The sequence below is a fragment of the Apodemus sylvaticus genome, chromosome 1 (assembly GCF_947179515.1).
Source record: "Apodemus sylvaticus chromosome 1, mApoSyl1.1, whole genome shotgun sequence".
Taxonomy (NCBI): Eukaryota; Metazoa; Chordata; class Mammalia; order Rodentia; family Muridae; genus Apodemus; species Apodemus sylvaticus.
Genome location: NC_067472.1, coordinates 54543638 through 54554907, shown reverse-complemented (window position 1 = coordinate 54554907; position 11270 = coordinate 54543638). Strand labels below are relative to the sequence as shown.

The window sequence follows — 11270 nt, the reverse complement described above, 5'->3', positions numbered from 1 at the left end:
CGGGTCCCGCGCCTGTTTGTGCTGCGGCGCAGGGGCTCCGGACGGCCCGTCACCGCACCCCGGGAGTCCACCCCAAGAGAGTAAAAGAAGCGGTTCCACAGCGCCCCCTCCAAGTCTTGTCCCTCCCCCACGCTCGACAGCGCCCCCGAGGGGTGGCACGGCTCCCCTCCGCGCGCGCTCGAGTGCTTCCTTCCCCTCTCCCCAGCCATGGCCCCCGCGGCTTAGACGCCTCCGACGCCGCCGCCGCTCGGAGCAACGCGGGGGCCGGATGGACGGGGCTGCGGGGCCCGGTGAGTACGGGGCGGGGCGGGCAGCGTGGCCTGGATTCCCTGAGCGCCAGCCCGACGGGCACCGCCAGTGCTGGACCGCTGTCTGGTGGCGTGCTCGCGTGCTCCTGCGCCCCGGAGGTTCGCGAGCATCCTCCTCAGTTCTTCAGGTTGTCCAATTCTTGTTTCTAGGAACCCGCTACTGTCATTTTGGACTTCCTTAATGCTATTCTACTCCTTGGTTCTCTGTGCCCCTCAAAGTTTCCCTGACCTCTGTGTCACACTGGGCCTCTTCCCCGGGAATTCCGGGTCTTTTTATTTCTGACTTCCACGGTTACCTTGAGATGTATACTGTAGCAGCTCTCCACGGATATTCTATACACTCACCAGATTGTGTTCTTTACACCCTGGCCTCTCAGTCTGATTTTACTGACCAGTTCACTTTCCCGTGTCTCTAGCTTGTTGGCTGTGTTTGCATTTGGTAGAGACTTGCGCTTGCTGGTGGGCTCAAAGGGCTGTGTGGTTCCTCACCAGTACTTCTCCTGCCTCTCTCTCCGGCTCCCACATACCTCGGCAGTGTTCGCTGTTTCCCCCCTGGTACTCCACGATCCTTTGCTTTTGCGGAGGCAGAGACAGCAGCAGGAAGAGTTTTGCCAGGCTCCTTGCCTGTCCTGCTGGGAGGAGGCGCTTGATCCTCTCCCATCTTCGTCCATCTCCTCTTCTCTGGATGAGCTTTCAAGCTTTACACTGCTTGAGAGGGTTAGCGCTATTGAATGGCTGCTTTGTAACGTTGGGTGGGAGGACAGAGCCACCTCCACCCTCCCAGGTAGTGGCACTTTTCTGAGTGCTTCTTGCCCCTTTCCCAGGTGAGGGCCCTGCTCATGAGACCCTGCAGACCCTGAGCCAGCGGCTTCGGGTGCAGGAAGAAGAGATGGAACTGGTAAAGGCAGCCTTGGCAGAAGCTCTTCGCCTGCTGCGGCTGCATGGCCCCACCACAACCCTGCAGGGCTATGGCATATCAGCTCTGACAATGAACAGGTAGGTACACATGCCAGCACACTTGTTCTTCCTTCTTGGGAACTTCCGGGGCATCAGGTTAATTTGCTGTCTCCCTAGCAGCACTACAGTCCCTCCAGGACTGCCATCCGCATGTGGTCCTTCCTTGGTAAGCCGAGGCACCCAAACAGAAGAACTGGAGATAGAGCCATCCTCTGGACCCCCTGGCCTGAGCAATGGGCCCCCAGCTCTTCCTGGGGGCAGTGAAGAACCTAGTGGGACTCAGTCTGAAGGAGGGTGCAGCAGCAGCAGTGGGGCAGGCTCCCCTGGCCCCCCAGGAACCCTCAGGCCTGTGCAGCCCCTTCAGCGTTCTGACACGTAGGTGTCCTGTGGTGGTAGCTAGGAAGGATGGGAAGTCCGGGAAGCAGGCTTGGTTTTTTTCACTTTTTCATTCTGCTCCACTAGGCCCCGAAGAAATTCCTCCTCCTCCTCCTCCCCCTCAGAGAGGCCCAGGCAGAAACTCTCCAGGAAGGCAGCTTCCTCAGCTAACCTGCTATTGCGGTCAGGGAGCACAGAGAGGTGGGTAAGCCTTCCCTTCCTCCTTTAACTTGCTGTACCCCAGGCCTGGCTTCTTGACTTTCTCCATTCCTGGGTGGGGTAGGTGACCTCATTACTCAACAGGAAGAAAGAAACAGAGCATTCCCTGGGACTCCTGAATGTTCTGGGCCCTGTGTTAAAACTCTCCTCGCGTCATTCAGGCCCTGAATGACAGGCCCTATTCTTTGGTGAATAGGTGGTCTCGCATGCTTTCTGTTGCACAGGTGAAGCAGGCTCAGAGAGGGCAATCTGTTACCTCAGGTCACAGAGTCAAGCTCTGAACCTGATTTTTCCTGATTCTAGTTCTGCTGACATTTTTATATCACAACATACCTTTCAAAATTCTAGGAGCTAAAAGCTCTGATGACATTTTATGTAGTTAGTTAAGACAGAGTCTCATACCATAGCCTGGGCTAGCCTAGAATTCACTTTGTAGCCCGACTGGCCTAAAAGGTATGGTAGTCCTTTCTTGGCCTCCAGAGTATTGGGAAAATATCCAGCAGCTCTGGGGATCCTTCACAGATGGCTATCCTCAGAGTGTCAGGCTCCCCATTCTCTATAAAGTTCTTCTCTGCCCATTCTTGTAACATGCTAGTGCCAGGAAGCCTGTTGGTTTGGGCTCCCTGTCTTAGTGGAGCTAAAGGTCCACTCCAGCCTTGTCCTTTCTCACCTTCTACTCTTTGAAGAACTATTGCCAGCTTATCATCCAGTGACAGTGACCTCTGGAATTCAATTGTCATTTTCCTTTTGGGATATTTTGCCTACCTCTCAGATTCCTGAAAGGCCAGGGCTGGTCTATATTCTGGCCTCATTTTACAAATATGGAAATAAAAAGGTCGGCAGAGGCCTAGAAGAAAGGGCACAGGCTACAAGTTCTATTCTCTCACCTTTATACCGCCTTCTCTCTCCTTTTCTTCCTCTTTCTTTCTTTCCTTATCTTGCTTTTTGATTCCTTTCTTTTCTTTTCTTTCTTTTCTCTCTCTCTCTCTCTCTCTCTCTCTCTCTCTCTCTCTTTCTTTCTTTCTTTCTTTCTTTCTTTCTGCTAAAAGTCCCCGTCTCTCTAGAGCCCTGTGCTTTGACAGTGACCCCACACCAGCAGGCTGACTGACTGGGAGGAACCTCCTGTCAGTATCTTGTCCCACCCCTCTCAGGTCTTGATCCTGGTCTTATACTTTTACCTTTTCTCAATAGCCGGGGGAACAAAGACCCCCTGTCCAGCCCTGGGGGTCCCGGATCTAGGAGGAGCAATTATAACTTAGGTATGTACAGAGAGGCGGAGGAAAAAACTTGCATGATGGAAAAGGGTTTGGGCTAAAACCCTAGGAGCCGCTTCGGGGAAATGTCAGGAATGGTGGGCTGGCTGCTTTGGCCTTTGGGAAAGGAAGCTTACTTCTCTGCCTTTCTCTGTAGAAGGCATTTCCGTGAAGATGTTCCTTCGTGGCCGCCCCATCACCATGTACATTCCGTCGGGCATCCGAAGTCTTGAGGAGCTGCCCAGTGGCCCACCCCCGGAGACCCTGAGCCTTGACTGGGTGTATCCTATTCAGTTCCATGGGAATCACCCCTTCTTACAATGGGTCCCCCTTCCTTCTTTACAGTTTCTTTCTGTGTGTGTGTGTGGGGGGGGGTGAGACAAGGAATCCTGTGACCATCCACCCCAGCCCAGTGTGGATGATAATGCCAAGGGGGAGCTTTGCCATTTTCATGCTCCCTTCTTCCTCTTCCTGTCCTTCGTCTGGCCCTTTCCTTGACCATGGTCCCCAACACAGTTATGGGTACAGGGGTCGTGACTCTCGCTCTAATCTATTTGTGCTGCGCTCTGGGGAGGTGGTCTACTTTATTGCCTGTGTAGTGGTGCTGTACCGGCCTGGGGGAGGCCCAGGGGGTCCTGGAGGTGGCGGCCAGAGACATTACCGGGGTCACACAGACTGCGTTCGATGGTGAGGGTCTTGGGGTCTGGGGCTGGTGGGCTTGGCAGGCAGAGAGTCTGGCTATGGGTGGAAGGGTAGCAAAGATAGTTGCCTTGCTGCTTCTTAAGCAAGGAAAACCTGTCTTGGGTGGTCTCGAGAGAGACCCCTTTCCTAGAGCTCTCCTCCTGTTACTTAGCCTTGCTGTTCACCCTGATGGTGTTCGTGTAGCCTCAGGACAGACTGCTGGAGTGGACAAGGACGGGAAGGTAATGCCAATGCAGACTATCGAGCAGATAGGATGAGATAACAGGTCAGTCTTTCTTAACACTTCAGACCCCTTCTCTTCTACTAGCCCCTGCAGCCTGTGGTTCACATCTGGGACTCGGAGACACTCCTAAAACTGCAAGAGATTGGACTGGGTGCCTTTGAGCGTGGTGTGGGGGCCTTGGCCTTTTCAGCAGCGGTGAGCTGGACACAAAGCTTCTAGATCTTTATTTTGTTTGTTTGTTTGTTTGTTGTCTTTTTTGTTTTTTGAGACAGGTTCCTCTATGTGTAGCCTTGGCTGTCCTGGAGCTCAGTATGACCAGGTTGGCTTTGAACTCACAGAGATCCACCTGCCTCTACCTCCCAAGTGCTGGAATTAAAGATGTACTCCACCATACTGGGCTGTCTGTTTTTTGAGGCAGGGTCTCACCTATCTTTGGCTGGCCTCTCTAACTCAGTATGTAGATGAGGATGTTTTGATCCTTCTGTCTCAACCCACCAGTTATTATAGGCTCACACAGGCAGTCCTCCAGAGAAAAAGACCTGTCAACTTTTGTTGTTGTTGTTGTTGTTGTTTTTGGATTTGGATTTTTCGAGACAGGGTTTCTCTGTATAGCCCTGGCTATCCTGGAACTTACTCTGTAGACCAGGCTGGCCTCGAACTCAGAAATCTGCCTGCCTCTGCCTCCCAGAGTGCTGGGATTACAGGTGTGTGCCACCATCGCCTGGCTATTTTGTTGCTGGAATCTCTGTTTAATAACAGGCATGTCCAGACCTTCAGAACTCACAGTGCTGTGTCTCCTCCTCAGGATCAAGGTGCTTTTCTTTGTGTGGTGGATGATTCCAATGAGCACATGCTGTCTGTGTGGGACTGTAGCCGGGGAGTGAAGCTGGCTGAGATCAAGGTGAGGAGCCTAGGTGGCTTGAGGGTTTCTGAATCTGGGTTAGGGTGGGAGTGGTAGAATACAGCAGTTCCAGGTTTACTTATCCATACACTTCTGATTCAGGCAGACTCTCAGTTCTCTCAGCGTTCGTGTCTCCATCTGTGCATTGGGGACTATGATTTGTTTTTAGGGGATCAGCTCTCCCTCCCCTCCCCCTTGTATTATTGAGGGTCAAACTAGGGCCTTTACTATGCAGGCGGGCATTCTACCATTGCTCTATACCTTTAGTCTTCAGCCAGCGCCTTGAAGGAAGAATTATCTTGGGGTTTCAGGGCTTTTGTAGACCAGCTGTTAGGAAGCAGATTGAGTTAGAGTAGACTTTGGTGGCACAAGGCTATAATCCCAGCTACTCCGGAGACTGAGCGGAAGGAAAGAAGCCTGAGGAGATAGCCCAATAGTGCTTACATAGCACACACAAGGCCCTAAACTCAACCCTAATATGGCAATAGAAGTAAATAGAAAGGGATGGGCAGAGGTGGTGCACACCTTTAATACCAGCTCTTAGCAGGCAGAGGCAGGTGGACCTCTGTGAGTTCAAGGTCAACCTGGTCTACAGAGGGAGTTCCAAGATAGCCAGCGATACAGAGAAGCCCTGTCTCAGGAAAAACAAAAACAAAAACAAAAACCAAGAGTCAAGTGCTGGGTGTAGTGGTTCATGACTGTGATTCCAGTACTTAAAAAGCTGACGCAAGATCACTGAGAGTTCTAGGCAGGATGGTCTATAGAGTAAGTTGTCTCAGCAAAGGACAGCACATCAAAAAACAAAAAAGTCACTTGCCGTCCATACCTATAAACTTAGCACTTGGGAAGAGGTGGCAGGAGAATCAGGAGTTCAAAGTTCATCCCCAGATGGCTACATTGGCAGTTCTAGGACAACCAGAGGTATACGAAACTCTGTCATAAGAAACAAACCAAAACAGGGTGTGGTAGTGCACATCTATAATACTAGCACTTGAGGCAGAGGCAGGTGGATCCCTTGAGTTCGAAGCCAGCCTGGTCTACAAAGTGAGTTCCAGGACAGCAGGGCCACAAAGAGAAACCCTGTCTCGGAAAACCAAAAATAAGAGAAAGGAAGGAAGGAAGTGGTGGTGGGTGGGACCGACGGCTGGTACAGTGGGGACCTGGGTTGGTGGCCCTCCAGGAGGCTGAGGTGAGAGATGGCAGGAAGGAAGGAAGGAAGGAAGGATGGAAGGAAGGAAGGAAGGAAGGAAAGAAGGAAGGAAAGAAGGAAAGAAGGAAAGAAGGAAAGCAGGCAAGCGTCAAAGGCAATGAAGGGGCTCAGGACTTAGGGTGCTTGAACCAAGTGTTTTCCTTTCTTCAGAGTACAAATGACTCAGTCCTCGCAGTTGGCTTCAGCCCTCGTGACAGCAGCTGTATTGTCACCAGTGGAAAATCTCATGTCCACTTTTGGAACTGGAGTGGTGGAACAGGGATTCCTGGGAATGGGATCCTCGCCCGGAAGCAGGGTGTTTTTGGGGTGAGGTGTGGATGGGTGAGGTAGTGGAGAGGGAAGTGGGAATGAGTACTGTAGACTTGAATGCGCCCAGCACCCCCAACTCTCCTGTGATTCCTGTTCTCTGCCCTCTCCAGAAATACAAGAAACCCAAGTTTATCCCTTGCTTTGTGTTCCTCCCTGACGGAAACATTCTCACTGGAGACTCTGAGGGGAACATTCTTACCTGGGGCCGAAGTGTCTCTGATTCTAAGACCCCAGGCAGGGGTGGGGCCAAAGGTATGTGGTTAGGGCTAGCATTTAGGATGCTTGTATCTCAGAAATTCTGTGGGAATAGAGCAGAGGCTTTCCTTTTACCTTGAGAACTGATGACCTCCCTGGGGGGCTGGTCTAAAAGGTGGGGAGCCACATAGTAGAGAAGTTATTCTGCGTAGCAATGCTCTAAGCTGCTCCTTTCCCTACTTACTGGAACTCTTAAGAGCGTGACTTACCTAGACTTTACCAACAGAGACCTACACAATCGTGGCCCAGGCCCATGCTCATGAGGGGTCCATCTTCGCCCTGTGTCTCCGACGGGATGGGACAGTGCTGAGTGGTGGTGGGCGGGACCGACGGCTGGTACAGTGGGGGCCTGGGTTGGTGGCCCTCCAGGAGGCTGAGGTGAGAGATGGGCTGGGGTCAAGGAAGGGATGGGAAGAAAAATGGTCAGTATGCTTTTGACATTGTTATTACTCTGTAGATTCCAGAACACTTTGGAGCTGTGAGGGCCATTGCTGAAGGGCTTGGCTCTGAGCTGCTGGTGGGAACCACAAAGAATGCATTACTGAGGGGAGATCTGGCTCAGGGCTTCTCCCCTGTTATCCAGGTTTGGAAGCTAAAAGCCAGGGGAAGTAGGGAAGGGAGTTTGGAGAAGAGCGGTGGTAACTATATCCTGTTGCAGGGCCACACTGATGAGCTCTGGGGCCTGTGTACACATCCGTCCCAGAACCGCTTCCTCACCTGTGGCCATGACCGGCAGCTCTGCCTGTGGGATGGGGAAGGCCATGCGCTGGCCTGGAGCATGGACCTAAAGGTAGAGTCAGCTGTCCTTAGTCCACCATGCTACACCTGCTCTGACTCCCTAATATTGCCTTTCCTTCTGTGTCTGGGAGAGTCAATTGTATTGTGTTATAGGCTATGCAGATGAGTTCTGTATAGACTGGTAAGAGTGACCCCTGAGCGCTGCTGCCTCACACCTCATTGTGGTTCAGCAGTGCAATCGCTCAGCTGGAGCACTGCTAGCTGGAGCACTGCTAGCTGGAGCACTGCTAGCTGGAGCACTGCTAGCTGGAGCACTGTTAGCTGGAGCACTGCTAGTTGGAGCACTGCTAGCTGGAGCACTGCTAGGTGTTTTTGGTGTCTACCCCTCACTAGGCTCTATCCCAGGATGCTCATGCTTCCTTTTCTCTGGTTGCCTTGGGAGGAGCCTTGGAAGTTACTAGGATGACAAAGTGTCCATCCATCCAACGTCTCTTATTAGAAAGCCATCTTCTTTTATTAAACTTTATATTTAATTAACCTTTACATACATACTCAGTTTTGACTTTGATCCAGGCCCTTTCCTTCCCGAACCTCCTGATCCCCGTTTGAATCCTCATTTCTCTAGTATTTCCCTTTATACTTTGATGTGCGTTTTACTACCCCTTCCACAACCCCATCCCCCGAAGCCTCTCTCCTGATCTCACATGCTCCTTAGAAAAACAATTTCTTCAATTTACCTTCTTTTTTTTCCCCAGGAGACGGGTTTATGTGCTGACTTCCACCCAAGTGGGGCAGTTGTGGTTGTAGGACTGAACACAGGGAGGTGAGAGGGTACCAGATCTCCTATGAAGAGAAGCAGGGACGTTTAGGAGGGGTTCTTGGTAACGGGAAGGGACAAGAGGTGACCAAGGCTAACTAAAGTGTTGAAGCACACCTTTCCATGTTCAGGTGCTTTTCTATAGCCCAGGTCCCCCCTCTCCTGCTGTCACAAGTCTTCCCCACACTCTTCAGTCTGAGAGCAGAACGGGTGGCAGCCCAGGATGGGGAAGCAGTGGGACTGGGAGGGGTGGACTGGGTGGTGAACGGGGAAGTGACAGGCTTACTGACTCCACAGCGGTTCTGTGGTTGGCCTGGTCTGCAGTTTCTGACTTCTCTCCCAGGAGGCATCAGAAGTCCCTCAGCTTTTATAGGCTCTTAGCCTCTTCCCATTCCCTAGCCTCCTTCCAGACACCACAGCCTCTCTGACCCTTTGCTCAGAGCCTCCCTAGGGGCCGGCTCACATCCTGCCTTCTGCTTCCTTCCCATCTCCCTTTCAGGTGGTTGGTTTTGGACACAGAGACCAGAGAGATTGTGTCTGACGTGACTGATGGCAATGAACAGCTCTCAGTTGTCCGGTACAGCCCAGGTGGGAGCCACCCCCACCCTGCACCTGGTTCCTGCTCTGGCTCTTCTTTATCTGAATAAGTTTCTTTGTAGATGGGTTGTACCTGGCTATTGGTTCCCATGACAACATGATCTACATCTATAGTGTTTCCAGTTGTGGCACTAAGTCCAGCCGCTTTGGCAGGTGTATGGTAAGTAAGGATGTTGGAGTGGAAGGTGGGATTTGTTAACTGTGGGCACAGTAGCAGGGGTTTGGTGCATTAAGGGATAGTTTGGGGATGGGAAACGATAGCCATCTTGTCAAAATCTTGACTCTTGTTCCTCAGGGACACTCCAGTTTTATCACTCACCTTGACTGGTCCAAGGATGGGAATTTCATCATGTCCAATTCTGGGGATTATGAGATTCTTTACTGTGAGTGGCAGGGAGATGGGGATAATGGGAACTTTTTTTTTTTTGTATCAGCCTGGCTTAGAATTCTCTATGTGGCCCATGTTGTTTTTGCATTTGTCATCCTCCTGAAGATGTTTCCTAAGAGATTATGTGGGTGCCGATAGGAGGCTTCTAGTCAGGAGAGGGTATTAGAGGAGCGTCACACAGAGGGGCGAATGTGGAGGGAAATGGAGTTGGAGTTGTACACATAGGAATAGTCTGGTAAGTAGGTAAACTAGAGTTTCACACCATATCTTTTCCAACAAGAACTCAAGGGAGATGAAAAATGGGCGAGGCATTGTAGTGTATACCTTTAATCCCTGAACTTGGGAGGCAGAGGTAGGTGGCGATCTTTATGAGTTCAAGGCCAGCCTGGTCTATATAGTGAGTTCCAGGCCTGCCAAGGCTGCATAGGAAGACCATGCCTCAGAGTATAAAACAAAGGAAATAGAATGAAGCACTAAGAAGACATTGCTTTGGGATAGCTTCTTATGGCAAGCACTGAGGCGCTACCTTATTTTGGAAGGAGAAGCTGATGAGGTTGAGGCAGGAATGCAAAGTTCTAGGCATGTCTAGGCTAGATTCTCTGTTTCTGAGATAGGGTTCCCTCTGTTACCTGGAACTCACTTTGTAGACCAGGGTGTCTCCCAACTCAGAGATGTCCTCCTCTAGTACTGGAATTAAAGGTGTGTACCACCATGCAGGGCTATCTTAAAGCCAGTCCAAATCACACAACCTCAGTGAGAACTTAGAGGAAGCATATAGTGGGATTCACAGTGGACGGCGTGCCTGTGATCAGTTCACATCTCAACTGAGGGAGAATAACTGCTGAGCAGGGCAATTTCCACCTAGGGGATGTGGCTGGAGGCTGCAAACTGCTGAGGAACCGCTATGAGAGCAGAGACCGGGAGTGGGCTACCTACACCTGTGTGCTGGGTTTCCACGTCTACGGTAAGCAAGCCAGGATCCGGAACCCTTCAGGGTCCTGGGGAAACAAGGAGGAACCCATATGGGTTCAGAATACTGGGTGTGTGCCACCACAGGGTGGGGATCATAGTGGCCAATCCAGGAAGGATTGTCTGGAGTGCAGTGGCAACCTGAAAGCTTGAAACACTGCAGCTCTAGGTTGTGGGTAGCAGCCTGGCTCAGGCCACCTGTTGTGTTAGGTGTGTGGCCTGATGGCTCTGATGGGACAGACATCAACTCCCTTTGTCGCTCCCACCATGAACGGGTGGTGGCTGTGGCCGACGACTTCTGCAAAGTACACCTCTTTCAGTACCCGTGCGCTCGAGCCAAGGTGAGGCACTGGGGACTGCTGGGCCCAGGTGGGGAGGTTTGGTAGCCTGCCATTTCTGCAACTGTTCTTTTTTTCTTATCTAGGCGCCAAGTCGAATGTACTCAGGCCATGGCAGCCATGTGACTAGTGTCCGGTTCACACACGACGACTCATACCTTGTCTCCTTAGGTGGCAAAGATGCTAGCATCTTTCAGTGGCGAGTGCTGGGGGCAGGGAGCTCTGGGCCCGCTCCTGCCACGCCATCTAGAACTCCCTCTCTGTCCCCTGCCTCCTCCCTGGACGTGTGATTGATGCAGGATGGTCTTGTCCCTCTGGTACTGTGGTCTGGCCCCACTCTGGCTAAAACCTCTAGGACCAAGGACAGTCTCTTCCTGGGCTGGCTTTTTCTTTGACTTAATACATTCCCAATTGCTCATTTTCCTGGAGGGGCAAACCACCCCATTGCACACAAGATAAAAACAGACTTGCTGGCTGAGCCGGGTGACCCAGCTCCGACACCCTCTGCCTGGTGAGGGGCAATAAAAGGAAAAAAGTAACTGCCTGGTGCTTTTGTGTGGTGGGTCCCTCAGGGGCCCAGTTGTGTTAGGATGAAAGAAAAAAGTGCAGGGCGGGAAGAGAAAAGGGAGTTCAGAGCAAATATGCAAATAACAGGCAAAGCGGCTTGCAAATAACCTCAAGAAGAGTGAGGGCGCGCGCGGGCCTTTTGAC

General features: G+C 51.7%; 1 protein-coding gene across 3 annotated transcripts; it reads left to right on the top strand.

Moving 5' to 3' along the window:
- Window positions 1-21: 21 nt before the first annotated feature.
- Window positions 22-11098, top strand: Eml3 (EMAP like 3). 3 transcript variants are annotated; one of them, XM_052190329.1, is made up of 23 exons: window positions 23-290; window positions 844-1025; window positions 1133-1304; window positions 1383-1640; window positions 1728-1841; window positions 3051-3118; window positions 3270-3393; window positions 3629-3799; window positions 3966-4035; window positions 4122-4232; window positions 4843-4938; window positions 6299-6454; window positions 6568-6709; window positions 6939-7090; window positions 7170-7295; window positions 7371-7502; window positions 8206-8273; window positions 8767-8855; window positions 8927-9024; window positions 9160-9247; window positions 10118-10216; window positions 10432-10562; window positions 10646-11098. In XM_052190329.1, the coding sequence occupies exons 3-23, from the start codon at window positions 1198-1200 to the stop codon at window positions 10847-10849; spliced, it is 2604 nt and encodes an 867-aa protein (XP_052046289.1). In that variant the 5' UTR covers window positions 23-290; window positions 844-1025; window positions 1133-1197; the 3' UTR covers window positions 10850-11098. The 3 variants fall into 3 exon arrangements, with proteins under 3 accessions (XP_052046287.1, XP_052046285.1, XP_052046289.1); XM_052190327.1 differs by lacking the exon at window positions 844-1025 and having other exon boundaries at window positions 22-290; window positions 1386-1640; XM_052190325.1 differs by lacking the exon at window positions 844-1025 and having other exon boundaries at window positions 22-290.
- The last annotated feature ends 172 nt before the right edge of the window (window positions 11099-11270 follow it).